Source organism: Cyprinus carpio, chromosome B6, assembly GCF_018340385.1.
Source record: "Cyprinus carpio isolate SPL01 chromosome B6, ASM1834038v1, whole genome shotgun sequence".
NCBI lineage: Eukaryota > Metazoa > Chordata > Actinopteri > Cypriniformes > Cyprinidae > Cyprinus > Cyprinus carpio.
The window spans coordinates 140,482-155,101 of NC_056602.1; the positions used below are offsets into that span (position 1 = coordinate 140,482).

The 14,620-nt window shown below is 41.5% G+C and overlaps 1 protein-coding gene and 1 long non-coding RNA gene across 5 annotated transcripts in view; both read left to right on the forward strand.

Annotated features, from left to right (window-relative positions):
* Nucleotides 1-358: 358 nt before the first annotated feature.
* Nucleotides 359-2,595, forward strand: LOC109083745. 3 transcript variants are annotated; one of them, XR_006154956.1, is made up of 6 exons: nt 359-918; nt 1,097-1,171; nt 1,339-1,449; nt 1,571-1,757; nt 1,979-2,049; nt 2,167-2,595. It is a non-coding gene; the product is annotated as an uncharacterized LOC109083745 (long non-coding RNA). The 3 variants fall into 3 exon arrangements; XR_006154955.1 differs by having other exon boundaries at nt 1,979-2,595; XR_006154957.1 differs by having other exon boundaries at nt 1,107-1,171; nt 1,979-2,595.
* Nucleotides 2,596-4,626: 2,031 nt separating this feature from the next.
* LOC109059190 (low-density lipoprotein receptor-like) overlaps nt 4,627-14,620 on the forward strand; it is a 14,922-nt gene continuing 4,928 nt past the window's right edge. Inside the window, exons 1-12 of one of the 2 annotated variants that reach the window (XM_042725237.1) lie at nt 4,628-4,818; nt 8,953-9,075; nt 9,213-9,335; nt 9,428-9,805; nt 9,884-10,006; nt 10,096-10,218; nt 11,195-11,314; nt 11,414-11,542; nt 11,625-11,796; nt 12,661-12,879; nt 12,954-13,072; nt 13,815-13,954. In XM_042725237.1, coding sequence (XP_042581171.1) covers nt 4,746-4,818; nt 8,953-9,075; nt 9,213-9,335; nt 9,428-9,805; nt 9,884-10,006; nt 10,096-10,218; nt 11,195-11,314; nt 11,414-11,542; nt 11,625-11,796; nt 12,661-12,879; nt 12,954-13,072; nt 13,815-13,954 — 1,842 coding nt within the window. In that variant the 5' untranslated portion in view covers nt 4,628-4,745. Of the gene's footprint in view, nt 4,819-8,952; nt 9,076-9,212; nt 9,336-9,427; nt 9,806-9,883; nt 10,007-10,095; nt 10,219-11,194; nt 11,315-11,413; nt 11,543-11,624; nt 11,797-12,660; nt 12,880-12,953; nt 13,073-13,814; nt 13,955-14,620 lie in introns of both variants that reach the window. The other variant, XM_042725238.1, reaches the window with a different exon arrangement.

The following is a 14,620-nucleotide window of genomic DNA, read 5'->3' on the forward strand; positions in this document are numbered from 1 at the left end:
ATAAACGATTGATGCGATATCAATTTAAAAGATGGGTCAATAATTTATTTCGAGAGGCAAAAGTACTTGATTGAGTCAGATGTTCTGTCTGACTCAAACTGAGCTAACCACGTGTAGGTCAAGCTGCCCCTAGTCTTCTCTTTACCCGCTCTGTCTCACTCACTTTTAAAATTAATTACATTTTTATCTTGTTGTCTGTCTTTACCCTGTTTACTCCTTGCATTTAAACATACTCCACATGGTTTCTGGAGCAACATTAGAGTGGATAATCACAAATGTGTGAATTTTTTTATTTTATTTTTTGACAGTCTATGATGTGAACACACAAAATACACATTATAATAGGCATGTATGCAAATCTCTAAGTCTGTAAGTAAAAAGAGTTAAACTGCACACTCACTCAAGTACTTTGTCAAATAATACATACATACGTCATGCATGATAAAACCCACAATAAAAACTTTGGTCCCACATGATTTGAATGTAGATTTTGGTTTGAGTTGTTTCTTATAAATGAGATGATCTAATTCTCGAATGTATATCTTAATACACAGTTTTCTTAAAATAGCTTACTGATCTGGACAAATGTGCACTTAATGTGTGTTTTATCATACTCTGTCTTTAGTTCTGTAACTTGTATCTCATTCTCATAAAGGTGTGTGTTTGCTTTAGCTACTTAAGAAAATTAATCTCTCTTTCTAAACTTGTATAAACTAAAAACACTCATCTCTTTTTCTCTTCAGGGGAAGAAATAATATCTACAGAGAGGTTGCAACTTACCTGCGCTGAACAGATGCTCCTCCTGCTCTTCACTATTTCTCTGTCCTTTCTGTACTTCTGATTTTTTCAAGCCCTCAAAGAAAAATAAAGTACAAACTCATCTTCAGCTTCACTTTTCTAGGGCAGTCGTCCATGAAGGTAGCATCATTTATGATTGATTTTTTTTTTCTAAAAATGTTTTAATGAATGTTAATGTTAAATGGATGCATGATTGATGTTTTAGTTTTTTGAGCTTTTCTATTTTCTTCATTAGAAGGTTGCTATAAAGTTTATTGCTGGTCATTACAAATTAAATACTAATCCTGTGACATTACAGTTTCTGTTAGATTGACAAGCCTGCAGTCAGGGAGTGGTGGGGTCTACGTCTGACTGAGCGGTTAGAGACAGAGGGGTGTGTGTATTAGTTTCTTTACATCTCAGTTTGGTGTTTTATTCTTTGTTCCTTCCTTGTCAGTAGAAATAATTGACCAAACTGAGGCATTACAGGTCACTAAATTATTTATACATTATACATTAATTATATGTAATTATTAATTATACATTAAATTATCAATGCAGCCTGTTTATTGTCCACAACAAGAGGTGTCCTATTGGGGAGAGGAACCGAATGTTTGCAGACAGGCTCTGGTGGACTTCATTGTAGCAAGAGGAACCGATAACCACATTCAGGTACATGCATCAAGAATGCATTTTTTTAACTGCATTCTAAACCAATAGCTTGTCTAGTAAATAAACAACTTACACATACATGGAAATGTTTTTAATGTAATTTTAAATTTTCTCTGCACAGTCCATCATCAATGGACAAAAGTGTTCCATCCAGAAAGTGCCTGTGCCTCGTTCATTGAAGATCAGGAGCAAACTGATGTTCTCTACACTCACCTGACTTCAGTTCTGGACAGCACACACACACACACACACACACACACACACACAGTGACCAGATCAGATTCATTATGGATGTCCTTTTATCAGAGGTAGGTCTTGTGTGTTAGTTGTGCTCTGCATGGTGTCATATTCACATTGTTTTTAATGTCAAATAGTTTATCCATAATGTTAGACCATTGCTCTAAAAATAATAGTGTTGTGCTTAATATAGAAAAGGCACTTTTGATTTTGTTGTAAAAAAAAAACTAAACATGCAAAATGATGCTTGGCTTATCTGGGCTGTGATAAATCTCAGCTCTTTCTCTGGTAGTCCATCGTCTGTGCTCCTGCTGTTGTGGAGGCTGAGGAGAGATTCCTGCGAGGACCTGTCATCGACACAAGGTACTGTAAAGATCCTATAAATGAAAAAATGTTGAAACATGACATCCTGCCATTATTTATAAATAACCATTGTTTCTACCACTATGCAACTTTTGCTGTTTTATTTATTTTTATCAGTGAGCGGGAGCACTTTGACAGCAGGATAAAAAAACAATTAAAGAAGAGTGGCAAGCCATATGAGAGTCATCTACAGGAGTCATGCTGTTAAGAAATAACCAAGTCATGGTGTTAATAAATAATTTTTTTGTGAACAACATTATTGTCTCTTTCTTTTAAATGACCCTTGGAATTTTAGAAAAGGGTTAAATTGTGTTTGTCTTCATAAAATGCTATGTAGGACATGTTTTGTAGCTGTATGACGACCAGTTGTGAATTGTACAACAGATATTTCATTTAGGATCCATATGATTACACAGTACTGTATATCTAATGGCCTAAATATGGTAAATCTCTAAATGTAACTTAATATAAATTCACAACATCATATATCAGTCAGTCTCCTGTATATAAAAACAGTTTATAAATAAATATAAATAATACATTTTACAGTAGGTCATAGGTCTAGCACAATGGTGATGTTGTGTGTAATGCGGCACAATAACCACTAGGTGGCATTCATGGACAGTTTTATTGCCAAATGAAGTTAATATCACTGCTGCAGCTCGTGTCACTGATGATGATGATGATGATGATGATGAGTCTCTGTATCTCTTCACATCTAAACACAGAAGGACCTCTAACTCATTGGCCCATTTTCACCAAACTCTTGTCTATTAAGCACAAACAAGCATTTAAAGTGTTTTTGACTCATCATGTAACATAAGATGTAATAGTGAAGAGCAGTGTATCTGATATACAGTTCTGCTCATAAGTTTTCACCCCCCGGCTCTTAATGCATCGTATTTCCTTCTTGACTGAATGTCAGTGAATGTTGTCATCTTCTGTAATAGTTGTGTTTGAGTCCCTCAGTTGTACTCAGTGTGATCTCAAAATCATACAGTCACTGCTGGAGAGGAGTCAAACACACAGAAGACGCTGGAAAACCAGAGACTGTGCAGGAGCTGATGAACTGCTCATGAACAACTATCACAAAACATCAAAACAGCCGTGGATCATCCAGCTAACCACACACGGTAGTACGATTAAACAACTGAACAGATAATTTTTATAAATTCAGCCATTATTTGGTCTTGAAAAATACACATATGGGTCAACTTTTTGAAATTGAGAATTTTTGAAGCTGAATAAATAATCTCTCCATTGATGTGTGGTTTGTTAGGAGGACAATATTTGTCTGAGATACAACTATTTGAAAATCTGGAATCTGAGGGAGCAAAAAAATCTAAATATTGAGAAAATCATCTTTAAAGTTGTTCAAATGAAGTTCTTAGCAATGCATATTACTAATCAAAAATTAAGTTTTGATATATTTACGGTAGTAAATGTACTAAATATCTTCATGGAACATGATCTTTACTTAATATCCTGATGATTTTCGTCATAAAAGAGAAATGTATAATTGTGACCCATACAATGTATTGTTGTCTATTTCTACAAATATACCTGTGTTACTGATGACTGCTTCTGTGCTGCAGGGTCATCAGTGTGAAATCTCTTATTGAGGACAGTTCTTAATCAAATAAAAAAATAACAAGCCATTTTCGTGATCCCTATTGTGTTGTTAAAATTATTATAATTTCACGAGGGGTTTGTAAAGCTATGAGCAGAGCTGCGTTAGTCTTCAGGATCTTCATGAGGCTCGTTTGAGTACCTTGGGGTCAAGCTGAAGTGACCCTCACTGGCTCCTGCTGCAGTCATTCACACGGTCTGAGGACGATCCGCAAACACTCTTCGTGAGGGAAGATCTTCTCCTCCTGATCTCATCCAAGGCTCCTCCGTATCAGAGTGTCTCTCACACACCTGTCTGTCAGACCCTCACCTGATTCTCTCTCGGTTCAACCACACTGAACATTGTGAACTTTCATTGGCAGGCTTTAAATATGCAAACACACACACGCGTCCCACGAGTCTGAGCTCTGATATCCAGCTCATAACTTCATCTGTTACTGGAGGAGATCATGTTCCCTGCGCTTGAGCTGGACGTGTTTATGACTGTGACACTGTTTCAGATTCTAGGATTTCATGTTTTATTGATAACATTATAAACAGCAGATGATTTCTGAAGGCTTTATATTCTATGCAATATGATTCAGTTCAAGCTTATTCATGTCCAATCCTCATTTCTGGGAAATATTTTTGTAATGTGCAATCAGTATTTATTTATCTCTTATTTTGAAGGAATGCATTTTGGCCCCTGAGGGACTCGAGGGTTTCAGGAGCCATCCGCCCCGGCCTCATGGGAATGATATGAACCAGCTATCCATGTTCATGATGTGAGATGAAGCACAGTGTGAGCCTGTCACGCGTGAGAGTTAAAGAGATGCTCAGATTCGTTCTCTTATCTGCGGGAGGAAGCGCTCCGTGTGGAAACTAATGTAATGATAAGGCTCCGCCCACATCGCTGACGTCCCTCACTTCAAACATCACGCCACTGCAGAGCCACGCCCCCCGCGGCTTCATTCAAACGGATGGGATGAGCCCCGGCCCCGTCACTGATCACCGGAGTGCGGTAACGTTATCCTCATCGTCGCAGTGCTTCGCTGCTGCTGGAAACGGTGTCTGTGATCGATCAGGTGATGGAGACTCGGATCAGTGCTCGGCTCGGATTCATCTGCTCGGTTCTTCTGCTTCACTGTGTCCACGAAACCCGTAGGTGTCCGTTTTCATGATGAAGATCTGCTTCTGTCTGTGTTTTAGCCTTGTTTCACAATTCTACGATTTCTTCCTCTCTCGGTTTCTTCATTCTCGGGTTTTTCCGGTGTTGTTCAAACTCTTCCTGTTTTTGGTTTGTTCTGTAATGAAACAGCTCACGCTGTCCGGGGGTTATCTCGGGGTTTGTTATACGGTGTATATAAGTTAAATGTTTATGTCGGAGTTTTATTGCTGGATCGCGTCAGTCTCGTTACTGTCAATCCCGAGTAAACGCGCTTCCTGATTGGCTGCTGCTGAAGCACATGTGCGCTGCTGGCGCTGATTGGTCAGACGCGCCAACCAGCTACTTGAAATTCTGCTTGTGATTGGTCCGTTTCGGCGGGACGTCAGTCAGGCGTGACCAGAGATTGATGTAGGGGCAGGTTCAAGCTCAGACCGGTGCGCAACCGTTTGCTACGGTTTCCGGATTGAACACGTTTCCTGGAAACGGCGTGCAGCGGGTTTGAGATGTTGCTCTTGTTCGGTGGTGTATCCGCAACCACATGAGTATAAACCACGCGTATTGAAGAGACAGCTGCACGATGTAATTCACATCTAAATAAATTCACCAGAGCAAGTGCACGTTTATTTACATTAAAGGCAAAATAACTGAAATAAGTAGAGCACAAGTATAGATCTGGAACTTCTTTAAGTGTGTCTAAATATCATTTAGTAATTGCTATGTCTTCTGCTTCATATCCTTTCCTTAGCAAGGTGTGCTAGACACTGATTAATCTAACATAAAAATACTACACATATTTATATATTCTGCTATTGTATTGTGGAGTGACACTTTCATAAACTTTTCTATACTCCTCTGATTATATAATAGTAAATATTACAATATCATAGCACAACAACAGTGATCAGCAGTAATGATAAGCCTAATAATATATAGATCATAACACAGTCTCGGAGGCCAGAAGTGGATTATTCTTCACCTGAAATGTTTGCGAGGCACATGTTGGATCACAATATTTAGTTTCCACAGACCCTTCACTGGATCGGGGTGTTCTCTTTTATTCTGGACACAAGGGCAGTGACTGTAACATCCAGCGTATTTTACAGAATTAAACATGTATTTATGCCGATCATATCAGGCTCTGAAAATTCTTCAGAAAGAACACAAAGAATGTTCTTCTCGGCTGCCATAGTATCAACTCTTGTGTCATCAGAACAGTTTCCGGTTAAAAAGGCTGAGCACCGTTCTGTCGGAGCTGAACGCAGCCCAGGTGTGTGGATCATCAGCTCTGAGCGGGGTTTTGTTGTCGACACGCTGGAGCTACACAGGAAGTTTAACAGGAAGTGGTTTTCCAGTCAGACACACCCCTGTGTGACAGTCACTGTTAGTCTGTCAGGAAACACACACGCTGAGAGTGAAGAGAATCAAAGCTGCTTATATTCACCTGTTCAGATACGTGATGCTGTTTCAGCACTGAACACCTGCCTCTCATTCACTGACTGTCTGGAGTCACTGCTGAGAAACACAGGGGGGCGAGGGAGAGAGAGAGAGAGAGAGAGAGAGAGAGAGACACACAGAGAGACAGAGAGAGAGAGACACTTTTACTGAGAGAGAGAGAGAGAGAGAGGGAGAGAGAGAGAGAGACACTTAAGAATTGCTCTTTTCAGAGAGAGAGAGAGAGAGAGAGAGAGACAGAGAGACAGAGAGAGAGAGAGAGAGACACTTTTACTGAGAGAGAGAGAGACGGAGAGAGAGAGAGAGAGAGAGAGAGAGAGAGAGAGAGACACACTTTTACTGGAACAGAAGAGAGAGAGAGAGAGAGAGACACAGAAACAGACAGAGAGAGAGAGAGAGAGAGAGAGACACACAGAAACAGAGAGAGAGAGAGAGAGAGAGAGTGAGCTGAATCTAATAGAGGATGAGAAACACTGCCCCAAATACAGCACTACTAGAGAAACATTCTTCCCACAGTGTGAAGCACTGAATCATTCATTCTTGTCTCTAAATGACTCAGAGAAACCACTCTATATACTTGGAGAGAATGAGACGGCAGTCAAACTAGCTGCAGAATATTTATACACCATACACACCATACCAAAGGGATAATTTATGGTATTCAACTGTTTTATTTGATATTCTTAATTGTATATAATTACTATTATTAATATTAGAAATATTATCTGCTGTTGTTATTTTTATTGTATTGGTCTATTTTTTTGTATTTATTGTCTCCTTTGATGGTGTAATCATATTCTATATTTTATTCTGTATTTAAATGCTTTGGCAATACTGTAACTCAAATGTCATGCCAATAAAGCAACTTGAACTTGAGAGAGAGAGAGACAGCAAGAGAGAGAGAAAATTTTTTTGGAATAGTGGAGAGAGAGAGAGAGAGAGAGAGAGAGAGATGGAGTTGAGGGGGGGGGGGGGGGGGGGAGAGAGTTGGATTTTGTTTGAGTGTTTGTTTTTATTTTATTTTATTTTTTTGTAATATTTTTGATGGTTTTTACACAGTCATGCCAATAAAGCTCATTTGAATTAAATTAAATTGAATTAAATTAAACTAAAATTAAATCTTTGCTTTCCCCTTCTAACTTGGAAATTGTAATCCATTCATTTATTACATCTAGGTTAGATTATTGTAATTCATTGTACAGTGGCCTGCCCCAAAATGCATTATCTCGTTTACAACTTGTTCAGAATGCTGCAGCCAGACTGTTACTTGGAATAAGGAAAAGGGATCACATTACCCCAGCGCTGAGAAACTTACACTGGCTCCCGGTCAAATTTAGGGTGGATTTCAAAATTTTGATGTTTGTTTACAAAGCATTATCTGGCCTCGCTCCCAAGTACATCAGTGATCTTTTACATCCTTACTCTCCGACTAGAGCACTAAGGTCCTCTGACCAACTGTTACTGACGGTTCCTCGCTGCCACTATAAATCTAAGGGCGATCACGCTTTTTCGGTGAGGGGTCCGAAATTGTGGAATAGTCTTCCTTTAGCCATTTTTAAGTCATCCTTGAAGACATATCTGTTCTCTGTAGCCTTTGAATATATTATAAATTATGTGTTGATGTTGATAGAATTATGTGTTGTTGTTTTTTTTTAACTGTTTTTAAAATTTTTATTCATTTGTAAAGCATTTTGGCTCAACCTCTGTTGTTTTTAAATGTGCTATATAAATAAAGGTTGACTTGACTTAAATTTAGCTCATTTGAATTAAATTAAATTGAATTGAATTGTCTGTTTTAGGGAGTGAAACTCTCTCTCTCTCTCTCTCTCACACACACACACACACACACACACACACACAATGGGCTTGTGTCACATCCTGTGTGTATTTGGGGAATTTTCAGGTTCATGGAGGAGAACTAGTTGAGTTAGTTCAGATGTTCCAGTTGGTTAGTGTGGTTTATATTGAGCACAAATCTATAATTTCACTGTCATTGTGAGTCAGATCAGTCAGTTTCTCCTCCAAACATCATTCTAGATCTTTTCCGTCAAGCTCCGCCTCCATCTCTACTGTATCTTGATTATGCAAATGTTTCCATAGAAACCAGTGAGCAACTGGTGGTGTGATTATTAACTCCGGCTCTGCCATTGTCTTAAAGAGACACTACACTCCGTCATCACTCAAGGACACTAAACGTTAATAATCAACAAATACTTTGTGCGAAAATCAGCTCCCTCTCTCTCTCAATTCAATTCAACTCTCTCTGTCTGTCTGTCTCTCTCTACTGGCATACATTAAACATTCACCTTTATGGTTCTGTCAGATCATATGTTTTATTATAAAAGTGCACAAGTCAGTGTTTTAATTATGGGTACACAAAGTTAGAATACGACAAACTGATGCGTCAGACAGAAATCAGATGTGATCATGTGACAGTGGAGATGAGTGTGTGTGTTCTTGTTTATGCTACATTGTGGGGACTGGCCTACAACAAAAATATTAAAAATAGTAAATTATGTTTATCTGAAAGTTTAACAAAAAGAGGTTTTCTGGTTTAGTATTAGGAGATAGAAAATATTGTTTGGTCAATATAAAAGTAATAGGAGCCTATGGAAAGTCCCCACAATTCACAGAAACCTAACGTGTGTGTGTGTGTGTGTGTGTGTGTGCTTCAGGTGCAGCCGTCTGCAGTCAGGAGCAGTTCAGGTGTGCGAGCGGGAAGTGCATCACCAGCCGCTGGGTTTGTGACGAGACGGACGACTGCGGCGATGGGAGCGACGAGCTGCCAGAGTCCTGCGGTGAGGCACACACTCCTCAAAACTGACTCTGGACATGTTTACATTCATTAAAGCTGCTTTTGCATGTTGAGATGATTGTGTTCACTCCATGAGCTCTTGTAAGGACTCCGTGTGCTAACGCTCACTCTCCGCCGCAGGCCAGAAGACGTGTTTGTTGGGTCAGTTCAGCTGCGGCGGGCGTCTCAATCAGTGCGTGTCCACCAGGTGGCGCTGCGACGGGAAGACTGACTGCGAGAACGGCGCAGACGAGCAGGGCTGCGGTACATATAATGCTCTCACGCTCTTGTTTACTAGATGACGTGTTCACGTGTTCGGCTGTGTTCAGAACGCTTCTGTTCTGGTCTGGTTTCAGTGTTGAGGACCTGCGCAGACGAGGAGTTCCGCTGCCGCAGCGGTCAGTGCGTGTCGCTGGCGTTCGTGTGCGACTCTGACTCTGACTGCGACGACGGCAGCGACGAGGCGTCCTGTCCTGTGCCCACCTGCAGCCCCGGATCCTTCCAGTGCAATAACTCTGTGTGTGTGCCGCGGCTCTGGGCCTGCGACGGTGACGCCGACTGCGCAGACGGCTCTGACGAGTGGCCGCAGAACTGCCCAGGCGGCACGGGTCAGAAGCCGCAGACGGTGTGCCGCGATCACGAGTTCCTGTGCGCCAGCGGCGAGTGTGTCCACGGCAGCTGGAGGTGCGACGGAACCGGCGACTGCGCAGACGGCTCAGACGAGCACAACTGCAGTGAGTCCACGTGTGTTTGATGTGTTTGTGCAGAATGTGGTGTGTCCCACGGTTTGCTCATTTCTGTGTCTGTTGCAGCCGCGCCCACCTGCCGGCCGGATGAGTTCCTGTGTAACGACGGCAGCTGTGTCCCGGGAATGCGTCAGTGTGACGGGAATCCTGACTGCCGGGATCACAGCGATGAGACGGACTGCGTCACCGGTGAGCGTCACACACGCCAATGTGTTCAAACTGCTGTCTGTCTGTATCTGTCTGTCTGTAACAGTCTCTCTGTCTGTATCTGTCTGCAGTGAAGGCGTGTGCCGGGCCGGGCAGGTTTCAGTGTGGCAGTGGCGAGTGCATCAGTGCAGACCGCGTGTGTGACGGTCAGAGAGACTGCCGCGACGGCTCAGACGAGCCTCTCAAAGACTGCAGTGAGTTTCACTCTGTGTTCCTGTAATGTGTGTCAAAGATGTAAAAACCCTCATGAGTTTCTTCTGCTGACCTCAAAAGAAGACATTCTGAAGAATGTTGATAACCAAACGGTTGTTTGTCTATAAAATACTGTGCAAGTCAATGGAGACAAGAAACCGTTTGAACAGAAGAAAGAAACTCATACAGGTTTATAACAGCATGAGGATTTTTGGGTTCCTTTAAATCCAGTGTGAGAACAGTGAAATACATCACTGAATCATGATTGTCTTGCTTGTGACCGTAAAGCTGCTTTGAAACTGTATTGTATAGAGCAGGGGTCTCCAACCTTTTTTACATCACAGACTGGTTACGTTTTGAAAATATTCTCACAGACCAGCTGGAGCGGGTTTGTGTGTGTGTGTGTGTGTGTGTGTGTGTGTGTGTATGGAGATGTGAAAGAGGAATCATCTCTGTATTCGTGTGCTGTCTGAAACACGTCTCTGTGTGTGTGCACTTTGGAAAACAGCGCTAGTAACTAATCCCTTTTCGCTTCTTCTTGTGGTTTAAAATCGCTTGAATGTGTAAATTGGCAAATTAATCTGCAAATCACCAGCTTACCGGCATGTTGTGCCTGGTCCTTACATATCACAGATCAACTGCAATCTGTTTAACCCTAATAAATAATAATAATAAAAAATATATATATATAAAATAGATCTAAACAATCATACATTTACGAAATGTTACTCAATATCAATCGCATACAACAAAAGAAAAAACAGAATAACTAGAACAATCCTTAACACACAATAAATAACAGCGTGTCATACAGATTTTTCCAGAACGTTTGTCCGACCCAGCAGCAACTCTTTCACGGTTGGAGATCTCTGGTATAGTCTTCAGTCTTTCCTCCAGCGTCCTCACTGACGTGACTGAAGTCTGAAAAGTGTTGAAACAGTCAGAGATGATCATGTGACGTGTGTTTCCTCTGCGCAGACACTAACGAGTGCCTCACGAACAACGGCGGCTGTTCCCACACGTGCAGCGACCTGAAGATGGGATACGAGTGTGTGTGTCCGGCCGGATTCCACCTGATCAACCGCACACACTGTGAAGGTGAGCGCCGTCCCCCTGAGTGCAGTGCATGATGGGCCGTGAGTGTGTTTGGGCTCATCACGAGTGTATGTGTGTGTGTGTGTGTGTGTGTGTGTGTAGACGTGGACGAGTGTGCAGACGCAGACAGATGCACTCAGATCTGCATAAACCTGCCGGGCAGCTTCAGGTGTGACTGTAAAGACGGGTTTGAGCTGGATCACATGACCAAAGACTGCAAAGCGGTAACAGGTGCGTGACTGAACACAAACGACTGATCAGAGGGAATTATGGGTAACAGCTCAGAGCTTGAGATGCATGTGTCGTCCCGCAGGGTCCGGTGCGTTCCTGCTCTTCAGCACGCGGCACGAGGTCAGGAAGATGGCGCTGGGCAGCCGGACGTACACGGCGCTGATCCGCCGGCAGAAGAACGTGGTGGCGCTGGACGTGGATGTTCACAACGACACCATCTTCTGGTCTGACCTGAGTCTGAAGAAGATCTACAGGTGAGAGACCCGACTGATCGCTGCGTTACACGTAATCCAAGTTACTCAATCAGATTACTCTTTCAAGTAACTAGTAAAGTAATGCTTTAATTTGAAATGTACAACTAAAAATCACAGCAACTTTTTCAAATAAGTAATGCAAGTTACTGTGTTTTCCCATCTATTGACTCATCTCCACGTTAAAAAAGTACTCTTCCATAATGTACTAAATATTATTTAGTAGTACTTAAGTTTAATTTAAGATTATCTAAGTGTACTCAACTGTGCTATCTTGGGACACCATGAATATGAACTAAAAAGCACTTTTTATCATACTATCTCTGTATTAATTTTTTTTTTATTTAGTCTCCACTTGTAGTACACTTGAGGTTACTAGTGTATGAAAGATGGGTTCAAGTGTACTACAAGTGCTCACTAAATACATTTGGAAGTGTACTTTTTTTTTAACCTGGGGATCGTTAATTTCACTTTTGGTGTGAAAGCACCTTCACAGTTGCCAATATCTATACATACACACATATAAAAAATAAAAAAAAAAAATCACACACACACATTTTTTTTTTTTTTTTTTTTTTATATATATGTATATATATTGAAAAACAAATAAGTAAGCCAAGCTCAGGTGACTAAAAGTAAAGCAAAAGTAACGTAACATTTCATTCCATGAGAAGTAACACAATTAGTTACTTTTTAAGGAGTAATGCAACTTTTGTAATGCGTTACTTTTAAGAGTAACTGTTTCATTGATCGCCGTCTCAGTGATTTCCTCCATTGCTCCGCTAGTTTCTACTCGCCAAATAAAGTCATTTTAATCAGTTTATTTACATGAGTAGCGCTGAATAAACCGCCGTCTGTGTCCTGCAGCGCCGCGGCCGCTGACCCCGCCCACCACAGCACTGTGATTGACAGCCGGATCTCCCGCCCCGAGGGTCTGGCGGTGGACTGGGTCCACGGGAACATCTACTGGACGGACGGCGAGCTGCGGACCGTCTCCGTGGCGACGGCAGACGGCAGCAAACGCAAGACGCTGGTCAGCGAGGGCCTGCAGAATCCGCGCGCGATCGTCGTCGACCCGCAGCGCAGGTGAGTGTGCGCGCGCATCGTCTGAGTGCGAGCGCGTCCGCGCCGAATGCTGATCTGTTGCTTCCGTCCCGCAGCTTCATGTTCTGGACGGACTGGGGCGAGGCCGCGCGGATCGAGAGGAGCGGCCTGAACGGCGCGGACCGGACGGCTCTGGTGACTGACCACATCGCCTGGCCCAACGGCGTCGCGCTCGGTGAGATCGGTGTGCTGGCGCTGGGGCTGCGCGATCTCCCAGATCTCAGCGATTAATTCGAATTTAATGTCTTGCCGCGATTCTGTTTTTTAGAAAGCAAAGAATCTCAATTTTGAACAGAAATATTGCCAAACGTTAGAATTAGACACTTTGACGATATGCCAATGATAAGAGAAAAGAGGAAAGAACGAGAACCGCTCACATGTGATGCACTCGGAGCGCGTTCACACAGAAGATGCGAGAGAACTTCTTTTAACTTGAGTGTCGTGTTTACACAGAATAAAACAGTGAAAAGCAGCGCAATAAAAACCCTGTAAATACTACTGTATGCCTGATATTTCATGTTTGCGTCACGGTGACAGACTAAAAGCTGCTGTTCATTGTTTTTACAGAATATCTATAATAATATAGTTTACTGGTGTTATATCTTCAGTCATTTTGAAATTTAATTACCTTGAATTTTAAGATTTTTTTAAAAGCATTTTTGTTGTATTATTTCTGAACATATGTGTAAGACAAGTTGTAGTTCATGCATCTTTTCTGTGAAGATATTTAACAAGTGATTTGTTGAACATTTACATCATGTTGACAGCTTCATGTGTGCTGCACTCAGAATATAATTTTTTTTTAACTTGCGGGTTAATACAGAAAAAGTTGCTTGAATCATGTTGTAGTTACATTTTCAAGTTGACTAGTTAAAAACTGTAGAAACATTCTGAAAGCCTGGAGATGTTGTGTGCAGATGTGCTGAGCGGCCGTCTCTACTGGGTCGACTCGAAGCTGCACACTCTGTCCAGCATCGATGTGAACGGAGACGGACGGCACACACTGATCCAGGACCAGCACACGCTGCCGCACCCGCTGGCGCTCGCCGTGTTCGAGGTGCGTCTCGTCTGGCTGAAGAATCATTCAGGAATTAGATTCTTTCGGCTTTCCTTTAATGAATTATAATTGCTTGAATCCATCTTTAATATTTTGTGGAGTAGCCCACTCAGTGTAAAAATCAATTATTATTTATAACGATGCATTTCTGATTATTTTAATAATTGTACTCTATATTGTTATACATTTTAAAATTGAATTGGGGTAGTAGATGCTGTGATTGTTTATGTATTAGACTGTTTGATTGTGCGATATTGATAGATATGGGGTCCTATATAAGTCCTGTTCTAGTCGTGGATATATCATGTAATGTACAGGAGGATGTGATGATTTGTATTTAAATGCAACACGTGTGTTTTTAGTGATTGCACATTGGCTAATGAATGATGACGTCAATACAATTAATGATGTTTTTAAAAAGTGGGTGAAGAGTTTAACTGTTTAACAATGAAGAAGGCCTTGAGGTGAAATGTTTGTGTTTTGACATTTACTTTTACGTACAGTGCATTCAGGCTGTAGATTTGTTTTTACCAGTACTGGTGATGAATGTAGAATAAACATTAAAAAGATCATTTTTGAGAGTGCAGATCCTAGTGTTAAATAATTTAATAGTTTGGTGCACCAAAATATAACATTAAGTGATGGAAGAGCGCGGTGCAAACGGCT